This window comes from Solea senegalensis, linkage group LG2 (genome assembly GCF_019176455.1).
Source record: "Solea senegalensis isolate Sse05_10M linkage group LG2, IFAPA_SoseM_1, whole genome shotgun sequence".
NCBI classification, from domain to species: domain Eukaryota; kingdom Metazoa; phylum Chordata; class Actinopteri; order Pleuronectiformes; family Soleidae; genus Solea; species Solea senegalensis.
This window is the reverse complement of record NC_058022.1, coordinates 19,405,710-19,425,667: the sequence shown is the minus strand read 5'-3', so window position 1 is coordinate 19,425,667 and position 19,958 is coordinate 19,405,710. Positions and strand designations below refer to the sequence as shown.

Genomic DNA, 19,958 nt, shown 5'->3' with positions numbered 1-19,958 from the left:
ATTGCACACTGGTAGCTGTGTGTTTAATGTGCACTAGCAATTTCATTTACTAGCATATTTTAAAGAAAAAAAACAAACAAAAAAACTGGGAAATCACATTGAGATTAGAATGTCTTTTACATGCTGAATCTAGACCTGGTCAATGCACGTTTAATGAAGACGGGAGAAAAGGTCTCGATAGAGATGAATTAGGCTGCAGCAGGAACCATTGAGAAAAGATTCCTATTTAAAACTCGGCATTCAGAGGTAAGATTACAGTACTCCAGAAAAACACTGGCAGTTTTTCCACGCATTAAAGAACAATTATCAGACAGGCATTTTATAGTCGCAGAATATGTGGCTTTTAAAATTACTCTGGCGACATTTCTCTCTTTTCAACAGTGTAATGTAACAAAAGTTCTTCAGGACAGATGAACGACACCTTTGTTAGCTCTTGTTGGTCCTTGTTCTTGGCAATCTCCTCCTGAGCCTTCTGCCACTCCTCCTGCAACTTCTCCTGGTCACGCTTGTATTTCTCCTGGGCAAAAAAAAAAAAGAAATGGTGGTCAGAGGTCATCCCATTACACATGTATGAGTAACTTACTGAATCAACACCAGAACTCATTCCACATATATTCTAGTGTCCTAAGCACAAACCTTTTTTTAATTAAAGCCCCCTAACCACAAAGGATGTCTTACTAAAAACTACACTACTCATTAAACTCATCAAATTCAAACACAACTTTTACAAATGACACATTCGTAAAGGAACATTTGTATGCATTTTTAAACATTAGTCTCTGCAAACTATTTTAGACTTTGTATCACTACAGCAACTGCTGAATCCACACCTGTGGCCACAGCTCGACGTAGCCACAGCGTTTTCCTTGGTGGCACATACAGGCCTCAAATTTATTTTATGCCAAAAGAAGCAAAAACTATCTTTGTTTTAATATTGATTATCGAAATACGTTCAAGAACAGTAACTTCATTATTTTAGGAGCATTATTTACAGGTTAAGTGAGAGTGTATTTACACTATAGTGCACAGTACCCTACTGTAGTTCAATGGGAAGAAAGCAATACAATAAAGAATAAAAGACAAATCTTTCAAACAAATCTAAGCTCACCTAAATGTTACCTAACCACCCTGAAAGCTGATAAACCCGTAGAATTTTGCCCTAGGCAGGAAAATACTCCTTGGAACATTACAAAATCAGGCCGTTTATCCAACAGGGAGAAAGGAAAACTGGAGGAATAACACAGTTTCGTGGCTACATCAGTGCTCTGTGTGGACACCTCTGATCTCCATCCAGAAATAGACCCTCAGAAAAATGTTTTGACAGGATTCTGCGGTATTTGAGTTGGACACTCGACGGATGGTTTCCTTTCCTGAGCACCAAGTTTTTCTCTTCCCAGCCCATTAGGAAGAGACTCAGATGGGATGGCGTATCGATTTCAAGATGGCTATCAGACCCAGTTAATTTTCAATATGGTTCATTAGGTATTTTCCCTTGTATGAAACACGACTATACACTCAATTTGCAGTTCATTAGGTAAACACATCTGAACAGTCTAAAATAAAGGTTTAAACTGTTTTGGAGCAACACTGAATACATTTGACTTAAATCAACTTAATGAGGTCTCTAGAGTGTATTATAGTACTTACATTTTGTTAACCCTGTTTATGTGAATAGCTGCAGACCAAATATTTCATATGTTCTAGTTTGTATGGCAAATCATAAAAAGTATAATGCATTACAATAAAAATTGTATTTCTCTCTAGTTTACTGTTGTTTCATTTTCTCTTACCTGGACTGGTGCGGCACCTTGAATGTATGCTTGTTTTTGTTTTGTTTTGTTTTGTTTTTTAGATCCCCTGACCAAGTCACCTGCCAAATTTCAAGCCTGTCACGCAAACTGTTGGACAGTTACAGAATACAACCATTCTAAAAACAGTTTCGACAATTACTATAACTGCAATGAAGGACTTTATTGTTTTACAAGCCCCTTAGTTTTAGCTGGGGGTACCTAATGAACTGGCAACCTGTAATGTCATTGCTATACAAGGGAGCCCATTTGTACCTGTAGTTGGCGTTCCTGCTCCTTCTGCCATTTTTCTTGCCTTCTACGTTCCTCCTCTGGGTCCCAGGACCAGCGGCTGGAGGATGAGGGAGTTATTGGAGGAACGGGTATCTAAAGGCAAACAAGACACAAATATATGGTAAATGCAATTGTTTGAATGTTAATTCATCAAGTGTTCAGGCTGCCACACCTGGTTTACTTGTCCTCCACCCGCTTCTGATGATGGTTTTAAAGTCAAGCTTAAAATTGTGAATAAGCTACTGTCCATTTTGCATTGTAACTCTGCTCTTATATTTGTAATACAAGGCAATTTAATGTGTGTCAATTGTAATTGTTTCTATGTAACCCAATGTATTGCATACAACGGTGAGGTCTGCTAAATGACATGTAATGTAATGTAATGTAATATTTATTTATCCACTTTCATTCATAAAATGGGTCCCAGTAGGCAACTAAAAAAGTGACAACTATGAATAAAGTTCATGTGAAATCCTTAATAATAGATGTATGCTTTGTAATAACGGTGCTGCTCTATGCTAAACAAAAACTGTCAAAACTACTCACCTCTGGCAACACAGCCTCTGATCCTCCTTGAGAATAAAGAAAATCACTCAGTCAACACGTAAGCACCAGAATGTAAATATACAAATCAACTGAGAGGTATCTGTATCACAAAATGGCTTATTAAAGTTTTATGTCGAGCATCACTTAATCACTGAAAATGACATTTAAAATCAAATAATTGATGTTTCCCAATAAGCCTCAGACAGCAAAGGTCAAGATCACACCCCACTGTTGACATTTGCATTAGATGCCACACTTATAGCTCTGAATATGAAATTCAATAAACTGATTGTGAGGACAAGACTGAGCAAACACACACATCAGCAGCATGCATAAAGATGCACAAAAGGTTGGGCACTCTGAAAAAATAACAGAGGCTTCAATGCATGCATGCCAAGGAAGCAACAGGAATGCTTTAAAATTCATGCACAAGAGTGAAAACTATAACCATGTATTAAGCCACTCAAAAACACCACAAACACAGTAGGACTTTAAGAAATGTATTTGTGGTTGGTACACTGGGATTATGTTTGACATTCTGGCCAGACTTTGGACTAGACTATTTTCTCTAAATCTCTCTTCTCGCTCCAGAAGTCGGACTGCTTTGGTTTGAACAGTATGTCAGTGTCCAGTTGTACCAAATGAAGGTAAATTAGTCACTGCACATTCAACCCTCTTTACCACAGAGGAAGACCAGCGCACTGACACTGGAACCTGAGCCACCTGAAGGAGGGAAGGGTCACAGCACAAGGATTAAGCTCTGGCACCAGAAAAGGAAAAGCCATGAAGGATCTCAACATATTTATAAATTGGTTCCTTATCCATTGAACATGAAGCAGTTTGCATGCAAGAGAAAATCCATTTGGAACTCTTCAGTGACACAAAAGCACAGATAATCCAGCCAACAGATAACACAGAGGGAGTATTCATGATTGAGATTACCCCGCCCTTCTTTCAATCAATGCTTTTTACCTGTTTCAAAAAACTCTGACCTCCGTTTTAAGTTTTTCAAAGATATGGGTTCTGACTCTACATGAGGAATGGAAAAGCACAGCAAAGATTAAGTATAACCAGGGGAGATATCATCTGTATACAATCTAAACATTTAAAAACAAATAACTGTTACAGCACTTGTTGGTGTATCAATTGTATAAACATCCATGAATGTTATCCACACCAATCTAACACTATTCAACAAACTGACACCCTCCAGGTATATTTTTGTATTCAGAACAGAAACAGACTTCAAGATCAATTTCATAACCTTTCTGAGTGTGTGCTGTCTGCTGTTTACCTTTGTTCCTCATGGTCACAGACTTCTCATGGAAACTTCCATTAACCCTGTTGGAAGCCAAATCCTGTAGAGAGACATGGCAGGATGTCGGCTCATTAAAAAGGTACATGACTGCGAACAAAGATGGGGATGAAAACTGATCAAACCTGAGTCAACCTGGGTGATTCGAGGTCACTTACGATGAGGACTGGGTTAGCGGGACCCTCTTTGGACTGCAGCGTTCCCGTGGAGATGCGTGAGGTGAAATCAAGGCTGGGGTTTATGATGTTTGTATCAGGGGAACCTAGAAGTATTGGATGATCCGTACTGGTCAGATTGATGGTCTTATGGCTTTTAAATGGCAGGGAAAGTTGATTTCTGTCCCAGTCTGCGTGCAGACAATGCAGTGACAAATAGTATGATGTACAGTATTTACGCACATAAAACCATATGATTTAGTGCATTTGTGTTTGTTAGCGTACATGTGAAATATCCCATTTGACGGGAGCACGGGACAAGGTTGTTGTTATGGTGTTGTCACAGACAGCAGCAGGGGGTGACACAGAACCCACCTTCCCAAGCCATGCAGCTTATTTAAGCTTTTGTAAACCCACACAGTGATTCTAACAGGCTCACAACCACTGGACGCCACTAAACTATTTTAACCAGTGCTGTGTGTTAGTTCAGGTGAACAACTCTGGGTAGTTTATTATTTTTACAAGGTGACACTGACATAGTAAGCCTGTTATACTAACACTGTGAAAACAGCACACTCACAGGACCATGGCCCTGAGCTGGGTTAGTTCTTCACAAGGAAAACACCACATGAGTAGAGATAGGAATACTTATGAGGAGAAAAAAAAACACACAGACAAAAAACAGTAGAAATACAAGAGAAAATAGAAGAAAAAAAAATACACATGAGACACAAACGCCTCAGAGGTCAACACAATAACAGTTTCCCTCATCAGTAAAGAAAAAAAAACAATGATGCAGGTCCTTCACCCAGTTTACTGTCGTGAGATCATTCATGGATGATTTCACAATAGTTTACGGACCAATTTAAAGTGTCAAAACTGTTTAGCAACACAAGCAGCATAAGCAGCACTGTCACTCCAGGAATGCAACCCTTAAATTGGTGCAATCTAATCTCACACACACACACACACGCATGCACAGTGTTCAAATGACTCACTGTTTTGGCCATGACGGCGAATATCCATGACCAGACTGCCCTCCTGGATCGCTTCCTCCATGTAGGCCTTCCAGTCTGTGTAGCTCATTTCTGCCACCTTGTGCCTGTTCACCGTCAGCACCTCATCACCGACCTGAAGCCGGCACATCTCAGCTGGGCTGCCTGCTCAAGGCACAGTGGGAACCGGTCATTAGCAGCATGAAAGGTGTCACAGGTTCCACGGCTGAAACTATGAATTTGTCCATCACAGTATTCTTATAGCATATAAATGAAATGAATGTCTATCTCAGTACACATACACATAAGAGATGCAGTCGGACTCACAGTGGAACAGCTTAATACGACATGAACAACACATCCCTGTAAATGCTTTTAGATTCACTTGAACAGGGAAATTGTGTGATGTACAGTCATACTGTGGCAAATGCTGAACAATATAAAAGCTACACACACTCTTTACTTGATACTTTTAGAGCTAACATTCTGTCGTTATTAATTTATTTTATTATTATTGTTATTATTATTATTATTATTATTATTTGTTTATTATTAACGCGGCATTTCACATCATAACTTTGCAGTGCATTGCTTACATGTTCAGTTGGTGATATCACTAATTCACCTACAGTGGAACTTTTTTTTATACACATTGTATTAAAATTGATACTACTTGTTATTACCCTTTTAATGTAGGTCTGTCTGACCTGAGTGAGTAGGTAATAGAATTGTCCATTTAGTTATTGTTGGTCTGAACTGCTGTGGCTGAGATTGATTTGCACACGGTGGTGTGCGTATTTGTGGTCTTTAAGCTAGATCAGAGGTAAGAGGAAAACACATTGCACCTCTTTATTGTTTTTCTTTGCAAAGGACAGCAGCTGAAATTCTACCAGCTGGCTTACACAGAAACACAACACAATGTAGGAATTGACGTGACACAGTGGAACACACAACTTTAACAACCACAGTTTGGTTTAAATACACTAACGAGTTCATGTGTGTGTGTTGCTAGATGATGTATGGTACTGAAATACACGCTGCAACTCTAACCAATGCTGCAATGTGGAGGTGGAGAATCTCAGTAGAAAGAGAGACTCAGCCTCAGCAGATCTGACCCAGATAGATGTTGCCCTATAAAGATGTTGCCCTAAATCTGGCAATGCCACTGGAAAGGACTGGAAAACATGCTGACAACTAACCAGCAGAGCCTTGCTGTGAAATGTGATAGTTTCCAAAAATACTACTGAGGTTTAAAATCGCCAGATTGTCTGATTTGGAAGATGAATAAACAGCTACCATCTTGTCGCTGCTGTTACCTGACTGTATGGATGTGACATGAGCACCGGTCGAGTCCCAGGCTGCCTGGAAGCCAAAGTCTCTGCTGCTGTTGGGCTTCTGGTTCAGGTTAATCCGCATCTCACAGTAGTTTTCCTATAAAATGAACACCAAAACTGGTGAGTATAGAAACTATGTTTTCCTTACCTTTGAGGGGAGATACAATGTCAGTTTGTGTATATTATATAGCAAATTATATGTATTTCATGGGGCTGATTCTAAAGGTTTTGTTGTTGGTAAAGGGTTAGGTTAGTTATGGGTTAGTTAGGAGTATTTTTTTCTCCTTTATATAAACCTATAGTCTGGCCATACATTTTTATTACTAACTAAACAAAACAAATATACAGAACATGTATCAACAAAATCTATATCATTGCCAAACACCTTTGTATTCATTGCAATTATTGACATGAAATAAAAAATACAATTTCAGCCAAACACATTTTTCTGTAAAATAAAACTTTTCATATTGACAAGCACAATTGCAGATATACCAATATGTCTGTGAAAGGTTAATTTCAGCCATTTTATCAGCCAATGACTCAGTCGGGGTGTGAATGTAGGTCTGCTTGGGCCAAAAACCCTTGCAATAATCATCAATGGCTGATGATGAACCTGTTGCTATTTCAGAAGTGCAGCACAGGAAATTATATGAAAAGGCAGAGGGATAAGTCCGTCTTTATTTTGGATTTGTTAAAAATATGCAAGGTCACTATAAGTCATTCATAGAATTCATGAAGAAAAGCTCTATTATATTTAAGCGCATTATAAATAAGCAATATAAAAGGCTGATCTGTTTGGTCAACGCTGGGAAATGACATACCTGGCTGTTGTCTTTGGCTCGAGCAGGACTGACTGGAGCATCACTCTTGACTGGAGGAGGGACAGGTGAGAGACTCTGAGTCTCCGCCGCCTCCTCCTCCTCGTCTTCACTGCTATGGGCTGAGCTGGACTGAGCCTCATCCTCCGAGGTCATGAACTGCTGATAGCGGCTCGGCACAGATGACTTCTTAGAAACACTGGCGTCACCATTGACACGTTTGTGTGAGTCGTCCGTCTGTGAGGGATCGATGCAGAGTTACAGGAAAACAGATGACAAACAACATAGGGCTGATAGTAAAAGTTATTTCCTGTAGATTAGTAATCAGTAATCAGATTGTATTGTTATGTAACAAATATCTTTGTATCTGCAATCAAACATTTAATATTGCCAAACTAATGCCCTCTAGATGCTCATTCATCTGTGTTAGTAGTTTCTATTTAATTGCAAAATATTATCTATTACTCACTGTGGAGCTTCTGGAAAGAGAAGAGATGCGGGAGGTCCCGAAGGGCCTTGGTGCGACAACTGAGGTCAAACGTGCGCTATCCAATCTCTGGTAGCTCCTAGGGAGGGAGGCGGACACCCGAGACACCCCGGGAGGTTTGGGTTCCATCGAGCTGAGCTGCGGTTGTTGTTTGTACAGAAAACCAGAGGAGGGGGCCTCCACCTTGGTCTGTGAGCTCAACAATGGGCCCCTTGGCTCTGGCACCTTTTGCAGGGAGCTGGAAGAGGAGACAATGGTGGTGGTTTCCTCTGTCTTGGTTGTTCTGGAGTATTCTGAGACTGGGCTCTTTTCTAAAGGTACATCTGCAGCACGCTGGGAGCTGCGGCTGTAGGAAATGAGACTGGGAGTGATGGCGGTCGTGGTGTCGCTGCCTGCAGGGCTATCCAAAATGTTGATTTCCTGTTTTGTGGGTGGGAAAGCGGCTCTGCCAGGGGCTGGGACAGCAGCAAAGGGTTCTTCTTCTTTTAGAGAAGGCTGGGATGGTTCAGATGAATAGTAAGGAGTGTCAATAGTGTAGCTCCTGGGAGGAAGGGTACGGGTACGAGGGGCAATGACAGGTCCGTCAAATACGTCGTCGTTGTCCGGGTAAGAGAGAGATCCAAGACGACTGCCAATGCTGTTTCTGCTTTTATTTTCTCTGCGGACCAGACAGAGGAAATGGAATAGGAAAATATGAACAGTGACGGATAAAATTAAAAACAAAGATCATCATCGGATACAGGGAGGTAGATGCAAAAAAGGGGAGGCTGGCAGTTTACAATGCATGATGACATTACACTTTCACACTGACTCTCCTCCATTCTCTCCTGCACAAAGAATCCCTTAGTATGTTTGTACTTGCAATACTTCTCATTCACAGCTTTTTCTTAAATTACCTTAGCAAAGGGTCCACCTCTGAAGGTACAATGGGTATAAAGAGGAAGACATTCAGTGCCTTTTGTCTTACTTAGTAAAACCATTGTCAGAAATTAAGAAAACATATTTCTATAGGATTGCATCAATAAATAATGTAAACTTGTCAATGCATTGCCAAAACGACTTGCTCAGGTACTTTTTCTTCTTACCTCTCCTCTTGCATCTCCTTGAAGGTCTTGGACCTTCTGTTACCGCTGACGGTAATCTGCTCTATCTTCTCACGCTCCTCTTTTTTCTTCACTATATCAGAGTTGACACTCTTGCGCCGGGTCTTCCATTTGCTCAAGTCCTGAAGCGAAAGTAAACCCACATCACCTCATGCATGAATTTATACTTGTTCAGTTTTGACTTGGATAAAACGGACTGGTTGAGAGGGACACAGACAGACAGAAAAGGAGAAAGGGTTGCATCTGAAGGTGTTCTATTTGAGTGCTTTAAGCTCCTCCCGGCTCACCTCCCCTGTGTATTAGGCACTGTGTGACCTAAATGCTGCTTTCAGGCTCCATTATTTTGCCATGACACCAATAAGACTTCTGATAAACAAACATACTGTATGCACATGCAGATAACTGTATATATTACTCTGTATATTATCTAAAAACAAGCACCTATAAGAGATCATTAGTGTTTAAACTGGAGCACTGCTGCACCAGACTTGATTTTATATGGACTAACTCACATAATCTAACATTATTACATCCTAATACCATATCGCAGCAATCGTATGTGATGTTTCCTGTCTCAGACACTGTGATTTGGAAACGAGGACAGGCCACAGCTATGGGGCAGCGCTGCGCCAATCAGTGTCTGCCTCGGTCTCTTGCCTCTATCTAAACACCGTTCATTTAATTTCACTGCTGCCATGACCGTCACACACATCCCACATATCATGAGCTCACTTTTCACTTCAACCTCATCCCTGATGGGAACCAAACTTCTTCCCAGTCATCTTTCTCCCAGTGTCAGCTTGTCATGATTAGTGTAAGAAGAATGGTGCAAAGCGAAACACATATCAGTTACACTCACATCCTGCCACTTATCGTCACTCTCCTTTATCTGCTCTCGGAACTTCTGCAGCTCCTCATAGCGTGCTTGCCGGAGGATGGCTGTGTCAGTCTGGATATCACTTGTTGATTTACTCCTGCGAGGAAGTTGAAAATAATCTTGACAAAAGATCTTCAGCCTCTGAGAGTTAAAGGTGTGGTTTAGTTTGCATATCACGGCAAACTTATCTATACATGTATACATGCACCATTTCTTACAACTACATCACAGAAAATATTAAAATAGATCCCAGCTTTTACATCCCATCCACTTATCTGGAACTGCTGCTGAAATAAGTTGAATTAAATCTTAGTTAGTTCACACGTGTTAGTTCACAAAAACACCACAAAAGTCAACCAGAAAAACTGTGGAGTGTAAGCTCAGTGGGTTAGTAACACACATCACAGCCTTTCCCATCATGCAAAGGAGCAAAGTCACTTACCTGAACATGTATCACCTCGCTATTAAAATTCTAAGACCACTGTTTAGTTGTAACTCTCTGGGACATGCTGCAGTTTAGGTACATGACTCATCCTTTTGCTTTGTTTATTTGTCAATTCAGCCTTTGTTGTACTGTACACCCCACCCCCAAACTCCCATCTCCACCCTGAACTTGGCCCGGTACCATACAATACACGTTGTTTCTGTGTCAGCGTTTAGCAGTTAGAGAGTGGGAACAGAGCAGCACAAAAGCAGGAGGGAGCAGGGGTGAGACTGTAAGAGACCATGAGCAAATGCAAACGTGCCACATTCCTGGGAGCCCGGATCAACTCACCCGTCGATACTCTCTTCCATTTGTTGTTGTCTAGGAAACCAGAGAGAACCACATACAACAAAAATCACATCACTGCAGATTGTTGTTGTTTTTCGACACCGAGTCTGATTGAACTGGCTGAGAGCACAATTCCAATTAGTGACTCCTAGACTCGGTGAACCCACCTGTCTGATAGACGTTGAATATGATTCTATGATACACAGCTTTTCCTGGTCAGAGCAGTTCTTTTCGCTCTCTCACTACTGTTGGGAAGTGTTTGATAATGATAAGGAACTCTCATATATAAGGTCTTAAAGTTACAGAATGTTATGCATATATATACCTGTATAGAGTACAAGTATTACAATGTTTCTGTAAGTGTATGTAAATCCAGCCAAAACATGACACTGCTGGTTTCCACTTCTAAAGAATTGGTTTCCCTCTAAAGAGTATAAAGTTCAAGGTGTGTACAACAGTAGAGCACTTTCAGTGCAGTATCACCTTTCCTTTCCCTGACATTTGACTGGAGTTGAGTGAACATGTATCTTTCCCAAAACAAAGCTGCCTTTCTGGAGACTCCAACATGATGTCACTGGGACTGTGGGTTTACATACAGTATGGATGTGAAGTAAATCCAGATGGACTTGACTTTGGTTAAATGGTTGCTTTGTGAGTGCCTGTGTGTGTCTGTACATGTGCAAACACGGTAGCCCAGATTTGTGTCCTGGTTACTATGGACTCCACCAGTCACACCTTCATTCAAAGACCTGGGGAATTTCTATAGGTTTGATGTCGACTCAGCAGACAAGGGCACATTAAATTGCGCTGCTTGGTGCAGTCAGTGTTCGGGACCTTATGTTTCGATATTGCTCAGTCTTTCCACACTATCATGCTGATGCACTTTGAGCCTTACATGTCAGTGTGAAGTTCCATTGGCTGAGAAAACAACACTGTACTCATGGTACAGTGGAGTTCAACAAATGGCCAGTTCAATGCAATGCATGACAAGAGCGTAAAGTCTATTCTCGTCTTTATTGGACATGAATCTTTTTTTTTTTTTCCAATCACAGGCAAACTCGGTCTGAAAAGAAAACCAAAATAAAATACAGAATTTGGGTCTGTTAAACATTACTAATCCTGAATCATGGATTTGATGCTGTTTTGCTTATAAATCACACTTCAAAATACACAACAGGGGTTTGTTTGATGTGCAGTCCAGATATCTACTCTCCACATTTACAATCCATGTGTTTGTATGGTAAAATATACCACAACAACAACACACCAACACTTCATTTCCTTTCATCACAGTTTCTGTTCTGACTGGAACAAACCCTCTTTCGATTCTAAACACCAGACATTTAAAACAAGTTCACGGTGACTTAATCCCCAAGTGAATTTCACCACATTTGCTTCACTGTGATTCACTGTTCACTGTTCAACTCTGATCCAGTGAATGGAAATGTTACGGATTAGTTTCCAGAAACAAGAGTTTAAATTTTGTATAACTCTCATTTCTAACTGTGACGCCCTTAAAAACATGCTGTCCAGACTAATTCAGGATCACACAGAAAATATGTCAAGACTGAAATAAATTGAAATAATAAGAAGGAAAGTAGGAGAATCATTCCACAAAATTAGGAGAAGCTAACAGGCACTGTCACGTGTGTTTCTAGAGCTTAAGAGCAGCTAGCCTTTCAACCATAAGCTTCTTCTTATATCTTAGCTGACTGGCTTTCCTGATATCCTGCCACCTCTGCAGGTCTCCTTCGCTACAGGAAGAAGGCACTGAGGGAGCCTGATTGGCTGATGAGCTATGATCAGAAAAGGCTCCGAGTTTACGAACCAGCATGTCATCTGTTTTAGGATGCGTCTCATTCTCGACCTGGTTGTCTTTATTTGTGGGTTCTCTCTGTGTCAGAGGACACGGGAGGCAGAGGAGTCTGGCTTTGAGATCGGGGGGCAGAGCCCATGGCTCTGGGATGGGCATAGGGGCGTAATTGTCGGGGGCTCCAGAGAGCGGCCTTTGTCGCTGAGCTTGCTCGGTTTTCTCCTTACGATACACCACGTCGTCCTGTTCAATGTCGGGGAACTCGTTCTCTTCGGTGTTGCCGCGGCTGTGTTGCTGGGTGATGATGTTGAGTTGCGGCTCAGATGAGTAGCGATGGCGTTTCTTGGACAGCTGAGTCTTCGTCATAGCCAGGTCTGTGTTGGACTGGAAAGCCAGGGTCCGCCTGGCAAACATGTCATCATTCTCCAAGTCGGGGGGAATGCTCTCATAATTAAAGGGATCTGGGGGCTCACGGGGGTCATTGCGCCCCAGGAGATGCCACTTTTCACCTTTGACCAGCTTGGGACCTGAGGTGGGGTCCACTGGGGCAAACACTAGAGGGGGAGGTGGTAACAGAGGGGGCTGTATCTCTGGGAGCTGTTGGGGAGTGTGTGGTAGGTTGTGAGGACTGCAGGTCAGGTGGAAGGAGAGAAAAGTACAGAGAGGTGATGAGTGCATGCATGTGAACTGGATCAAAGAGCATTAAGAGGAGGAAAAGATACAAGAGGCAGCAATAGTGGTGGTATTTGATTCAAAAAGATCAAATTCAGACTATTACAATCACTCTGCTATGAAATAAGCTGGAAATCAAGAAGAATATTGCTGACATGCAGCCTATTTTCTACTGAGGTCAGTTCAAGCAAACTGCTTCATGGAGCATGTTAGGGCCACTCCAGCTGCTTATCTGTGTATTCTATCATCATTAGTGTGTCATTAGAAAGCAGCTCATCAGAAAGGAGACAATTATGTTTCTCCTGTCAAATCTGAATGCTCTAAATCATTCCCTCATTGTCACAATCATGCAGCTGTATCGACCTTTTCCCCACAACGAGGGTGGTGTGAGTCGAGGCCTTATGTGTGTGGGAGTGAGAGGGAGAGGGGCCGCAGGAAGAGGGAGCAGAGGAGGGCCGAGGACTGACGTCACAGTCAGAATCGTCTGACGAAGAACTCGTCTTCTTATGGCTACAGCAGCGTTGGCCAAGGGACACAAGGAGGAAGAGGGGAAAGGGGAAAGACAGGAGGCAGAAGCAGGGAAAGAGAAAGAAAAATAAGACTTTATACAGAAAAAGTAGTTTATCATAGGACACTACATTTCAAATCTTTAAGTATGAAGGTTGAACTGGCATGCATGTAAGAGTACAGCAGAATTCAAGGTTGCACAAGAAGCAGAAAATTGGTAAACCATAAAGTGTGTATGTGCATACAGTGTGTTTGTAGACAGCATCAAGGCTATGTGTACATTTACAGTATCTGCTGTGTTTTAATTCCCTCACACACCTGAGGCCTTGCATCTTTTTATACCAGGGTCTCCTCTGAGAGCCCATTTTGATCTTCTGTATGTGATCATCCTCCTCAGGCGTCCAGAACTTTGGGAGGAACTTGTCATAAGATATGTTGGCAGCAGGCTCAGGTTTGACACCCATCTTTCGGCTGTACAGATCGTCCTGGACTGGGTCAGCATAGCCCACCTCATCATCATCGTCATCAGAGTCATCGTAAATCTCCTTGAACAGACTGTCAGTGCACACAGCTCCGCGTTGGTCCATCTTCACGGAGCCGTGCTGGGGAGGCAGTGTTTCCCCGGTGCTGATGTTGCTGCTGCTGCTCAAGAGAGACAGCCAACCACATATGTCAACATTTCTTTTCAGCAGCACAAAAAGTCACGCAAAGAGACGAACATTCCATGAGCACAACAACCTCACATCAAAAGACGGGAGACTTAGCACACCAATGCAAGCTCCAAACCAAATGGTGAAGGAGGCGGAAAATGATTGGAGCGGCTACGTTACCAACTCAAATCGCTCCTCCAAGCTCAAAAAACGCACACAGAGCAAACAATGACATGCTGCAGCTAAACTTCAACAAAATGCAAACAGAAACCAACAAACTAAGAACTTTGCAGCACTGTTAGATACATCACACTGAGACCCAAGATGTGGCTCATGGTTACCATCAACCATGCAAAATGAGGGTAAGAGAAGCGATCTAGTTTGATGTCATCAGGCAAGCAAATCAAAGTCACACCGCAGCTTCATGTTCTCTGACCTGAGGCAGGTCACATTCTGTTGAGTGGCCACACTGGGACCCACTGTGACCTTTGGCCAGGGGGCCCTCGCACCCTGAGCTGCCCCTCCGCCTGCCAGGTGGCTGAAGGGCACGGCGAAGTTGGTGGGCAGAGCCGGGGAGGGGCTGTGGAAGCGTCTACTGGCCAAATCATCCAGAACAAGATCTGGATCCGGCCGGTCTATGTCCGATTCACTGCCACTCTCGTACTCATAGGCCCACTGCTCATGAGCTGTAGGCAAGGTGCTCTGGGATGCTTGACTGTTTCCGCAGCAGTCAGAGGAAAGTGTCGCAGCAAAATGACGCACAACACCGCCGGCCATTTGCAGACAACACAACAGCATCATGAACAGCAACAGGAGAAGACAAAGTCAAACACAGCCACAGTGTGAATTATAAGCACAAACGATGGATTTTGTGTGAAACTGGCACTTTCATTAATAAGCAGAGATTAGAGAGAGCACCTTCAAACAGATCAGAGTGCATACTATCATGTATTGTACCAGTACCTGGTGAGTCTGCCATCATCCTCGGTGTAAATGGGGTTGGCCCAGCTGCGCCGATTGTCGTCATTGCGTTCGGCCCGTTTCTTCCGCAGGGGAGCAGGGACGTAAGCTGTAGATTTGTCCTTAGTGGGCAGGAACTGGTTAAACTGGGCGGCGGTCTTGGGCGTGATGACAACTGACCGGCGGTAACTGAGGGTGTCCTTGTTCCCAGCCATGCTGTAGATAGAGTCTGCCTCAGTGTCACTGCAACAACCTGGAGTATGGAAGAAGGACAGGAGAGCAAAGGGACAAGGCATGTGTGAGACGTGATATGTTATGTGGGAAATGTAGAGAAGGAAGACGCGTTTGAACGCTGTGAAAAAAGGACAAATGTGGGGAGAACGCAGACAATAGAGAGGGGAGTGTGTTGTGTGTTCTGGCGAGACTTTAAAGGAGTAACATGGGGTACAGGGTGGGGAGGAGAGCTCTCTTTCCTCACTTACAAGCTGGTGTCGACAACTGTGGAATGTCCCACTGCTCTCTGTGTATGAATACAGAGGGTTGCTCTGAGATCACTGACAAGCACTTCACTTCTTTAAAGCAAAGTCTACTTCCGTCTGTGAAGCAACACAGGTTTTAGTGATAATTTAATTCTCCTGTCAATGGGACTTGGGTGAACATACAGTGAAAATACTGCCTTTCAAACGCACACCACTAGATGGCGAGAGGCATTTGTTTTGATAGATGGGAGTCAACTCGCTGGCTCTGATGCAGCATTTCTGCCCTGCTGAAATATTTGAAGTTCAGAACAGAGGAAATGGATTATATTGTACTGATTCAGAAATACAACTTCAGAAAATGGGAACACTTTAATAACAATCTACAGAAAGGATGTGAGAGGACATCTCCAGTAACACACATTTGCACAACAGAAACATCACATGTCTTGTCTTAAATGTAATAAAGCCAACTTTAGGTGGGCAATATAGTACAAGGAAGAGCTGCAGAAATCCTTAAACATTGCACAAAATCTGCAAAGGACATGACGTCTCCTACCCTCACTGCTGCCTTTAAGAGTGGTGTCAGAGGAGATGCTGTGAGGTCGGGAACCCAAAGAGTCCAAACTGTCCAGGGAGTCGTCGCTCCTGTGTCCGCCTCCTCCGCCTCCTCTCAGTTGGTAGAGCTCCTCTCGCTCTGAGTACCAGCTATCTCCAAAACCGCTGTCCCTGACGTTGCTGCCTTTCTGAGTGGACGACTCCTGCAGAGCCTTTCATACACACACAAACACACAGTCAGATAATTGGGAGCCAATTACAATATTTAACTCCACTGTGTGTGGTGTGCATGAGAGATCTCCCAGAGTGTGAAGTCTGAGCTGTCTGGGCTTCTCATTCTTGCAGACTCAGTTACTGTAAACAAACACTGTTATACTGTATATAAGGTCTATAAGGGGGGAAGCTTGCTCCATTTTAAATGGAATAATCTCAGTGTTTTCTATTTACTGCCATTTCTGTCATAACAAACAGAGTAATGCTCCATGCGACCTTGATGACTGTGTTTACTGCATGGAAAGAATGTCATTGTATGTAAACACATACCCTTAACCAGTAAGGCTACAAACAAGCAAAAACTTGTCAGCCACTATAAAAGAAAATCATTTTCAGATCTGTAATCCACCGGGTTCTACCAGACAATACAAGTCCACAAACTAAATCCAGCCTGAGCCTATGCCACTGAACTTGGATTATCATGGCTAAATGTACAAGACATGCCGTAATCAAGTGCTATTACTGTAAAATCCCCGCTGTTGGTTGAATTATAGAGGCCTTGCACGCCACCACCTATAAATCTATGTGAATGCAAAGTGCCAAATTCAACACTGGCATGAGGAGAGGGGAGGAAACGTGCTTCCTCAAGAAAAGACATGGTAACTATGTGAACTGTGCTCTGTGCTGTAAACAAGATTAAAATAGCTGAGTCAAGGGATCAGATCTTTTATGACTTAATGTAGCTTTGGTTTTAGTGGCAAGAAATATGTGGCCCCTCAGCCTATCACACTCATTCCTCCCCACATAGTCCAAATACCAGGGAGGATACAGAAATGTACTGTGCAAAGGTTATAAAAGACAATTTCATTCATGCTATTTTGGGTTTCTAAGAGGAAAATAAATTAAGCTTTTGTTTCATGACACCACAGATAAGGCAGCTCAAAGTGCAGTATAAGTTAACTACTCACTTCTTACCTTGTAAAGTGCTGTACCCAATAATCCTTCAAAGGCCTTGAAGTTCAGGTAAGGCCCATCATAGGAATTGTCGCACTGAGCTTTTCTACCAAGCCAGTAAATGGAGATCAACACCTTAAGAAAGGGAATAAAACATCTTATTAGTCATCCCTTTATCCTTAGTGGGGAATGCTGTGTGCAGCAGGTGTTACAAAATGAAAGCTGTAACTCTCCTGCGACACAGTACATATCACGCAGTGCCAGGCTCTTGTGTCCAGGCTCATCCAGAATACTCTGTGTGCTGTTTGTGTGTGTATTATTAGGTTGGCTGGGAATATGTAACACACTGGTGCAAGCAAACATCTCTGCATTGATCATGCTGGTCCCCTATTACACACAAAACCGGCAAGTCAGCACTTTGATTTTATGTCACGCAAGTTGAAAGATAATTACCGCTGCTGTTGGAGCGTACAGCGGACACATGCAGGAAAACAACTGAAGCTGTGACGAGCGCGTTTCCTGCAAAGACTTCATTTGCAGTTGGAAACTAAATCTGGACAATGAGTCATGTTCCTGAATCGTTCTAACTATGAATTTAAAGGCAAGACCTTAAAACCAAAACTAAATGAGGGAGAAGGCATCATGCTCAAATACAGTACATTTGGCCAATCCAGTTGAACAGAAGATTTCAACAAAATGTGTTTTGTATCTGTATCTATATCTTTAACTGAATATTGGAGATGAACAATCTCTTTTTTTAAATGTATTACTCAGTATTTATTGTGCAAGTGTGCAGGGACATGTGAACGTGAGTTGTAATTTCAACACTCTACAGTTACATGTCACTCATGAGGACTGTAAAATGTGCTAAATGTCATTGTTTCTGAAATACCCCTGATGATAAAGAAAGACAAAAAGAGAGAGAGACATCACTTACATTTTTCAGCCTCCTGTCAGTCTCCTGGTGCCTGGAAGAGTAAGAGCAGAAAACAGACGTATAAGTGAATGAGAGGAAATGACAATAAAAGAATAGAGGGCATTGGTTCTGGGTCTATGTGCTTCAGCTGTGAAAGAGCTGGAAAGTGAGAGCACAATCCAGCCCACACACACACACAAAGGCAGAGGGCAAAAACAAATGTACATTTCCGAAAGGAGAAAAAAAGAAGTGGGGTTGAACGTTTGTGTGCTTTTCTACCCACTAATCACAAACCCAAGCGATTGTAAAAACATTTAGCTCAAGTTTATGGGGAGAAAAAGCACTCTAGTGTTTGACTCTAAACTAATGATAAAACTACTATAATAACTGAAAATGTGACATCTGTGAAACAAACACAAGGCCCTACTGTTTGAGTACCACAGTGTTAAGCTTCTACCTAAGGGCCATACAGAATTTCAGTCATATTTCTGGGGTTTGACAGTTGACCTGGCAGCCTCTAAATCACTTTCCCACGGAAATATTCTTGCTTCTATGAGACCAAACAATGCCCGGAGTCTCCACCTGCCAGACTGACATTACATTTCTCATGTGTACACTACCTGTCACCTAAATTGAGTGTAGTGTCTATTTAAAGGCACACGATAAAACAAACAGTGCATACAGTGATCATAGCAGTGACAGAGGAAGATGTACATCCTCGACACATTCCTCCTATGTGTAATGTGTAATATCTGCACTGCCACTGAACATATGAACACTTGATTTGGTAAACCTTATACTGTCTGGCAATCAAATATGTTCCAGCAAGCTGCTTGAATCAAGGCATGGGGAAATTATAAACATAAAAAAACAACTTTTAAGACTTTTTAGACTCTTTTAGATCAAACTAGATTAATTATTTTTTGGCTTGTGACTTCTTGGCACAATTGTTTCATGTAGAATACTTTTAAAATGAGTAACTGTTTGAGGCTCAGACAGGTCAACTTGCTCAATATTGTCTTACATTATATTTAGAGGTTAAATGATATTGGCAGTTCTTTGGTCAATGCATTCGAAATAGGGGCAGTGGATGAACAATATATGATACTGACGTTTTTTGGGCCAGTTTTCTTGTTTTTCCTCCATCTCATAAAAATATGTAAGTTTAATGAAAAAGAGATACAACTGCTCAACTTATTTTTATTAATATCTCAACAAAATCTTAATTGAACAAAATGCATGGTCCGGATGCCTGAGCTGCACTTACATTACATTTTTAATGTTTAATGTTAATACCTAATTCATAAAGTCAATATTATTAGATAAATTGAATAGGTAATCAAAAAAACAACAACTAAACTTTGTCAAATAAAAGTTAGGAGGAAAAAAATAAAGTTTTTAGTGCACTAAGAAGCGTTTCAACAAAAATGTGTATACAAAAATGTAATACTTGATCAACATGAACTAATTAAAAGAAATAATCAGCTGATGCCAATTATTAAAACAGTATTACTCATTCCTTTTTGTACTTGATGCTGGTTTTGTGTTTATTATTTGGCCACATGGATGTAGTGGAACTACATTCATTTCATGATGAGTGGTACATTAAAGTCGTTTACATATGCTGCATACACTCGCAGCTGTTACAGAGCAGCATCATATTCTCTGTCTTTTAGCCGCGTACTTGGTCTCTTAACACTAAATGAACCATTACGCTCAACAGCTAGTACTTATTGTGGTTGTCTGCTGGTCG

General features: G+C 41.8%; 1 protein-coding gene across 12 annotated transcripts in view; it reads right to left on the bottom strand.

The window, feature by feature from the left end:
- lmo7a (LIM domain 7a) overlaps positions 1-19,958 on the bottom strand; it is a 47,546-nt gene that overhangs the window by 7,264 nt on the left and 20,324 nt on the right. For 7 of the 12 annotated variants that reach the window (XM_044049699.1, XM_044049630.1, XM_044049667.1 and 4 more), the window contains 17 exons: positions 18,227-18,257; positions 17,311-17,424; positions 16,124-16,334; positions 15,092-15,341; positions 10,490-10,519; positions 9,697-9,811; positions 8,820-8,959; positions 7,717-8,392; positions 7,251-7,484; positions 6,409-6,523; positions 5,096-5,257; positions 4,068-4,288; positions 3,922-3,985; positions 3,600-3,656; positions 2,628-2,653; positions 2,064-2,174; positions 422-517 (listed from right to left, as the gene is read on the bottom strand). In XM_044049699.1, coding sequence (XP_043905634.1) covers positions 422-517; positions 2,064-2,174; positions 2,628-2,653; positions 3,600-3,656; positions 3,922-3,985; positions 4,068-4,288; positions 5,096-5,257; positions 6,409-6,523; positions 7,251-7,484; positions 7,717-8,392; positions 8,820-8,959; positions 9,697-9,811; positions 10,490-10,519; positions 15,092-15,341; positions 16,124-16,334; positions 17,311-17,424; positions 18,227-18,257 — 2,653 coding nt within the window. Of the gene's footprint in view, positions 1-421; positions 518-2,063; positions 2,175-2,627; positions 2,654-3,599; positions 3,657-3,921; positions 3,986-4,067; positions 4,289-5,095; positions 5,258-6,408; positions 6,524-7,250; positions 7,485-7,716; positions 8,393-8,819; positions 8,960-9,696; positions 9,812-10,489; positions 10,520-10,693; positions 10,723-12,158; positions 12,928-13,334; positions 13,482-13,796; positions 14,121-14,564; positions 14,844-15,091; positions 15,342-16,123; positions 16,335-17,310; positions 17,425-18,226; positions 18,258-19,958 lie in introns of all 12 variants that reach the window. The other 5 variants (XM_044049715.1, XM_044049651.1, XM_044049675.1 and 2 more) reach the window with 5 other exon arrangements.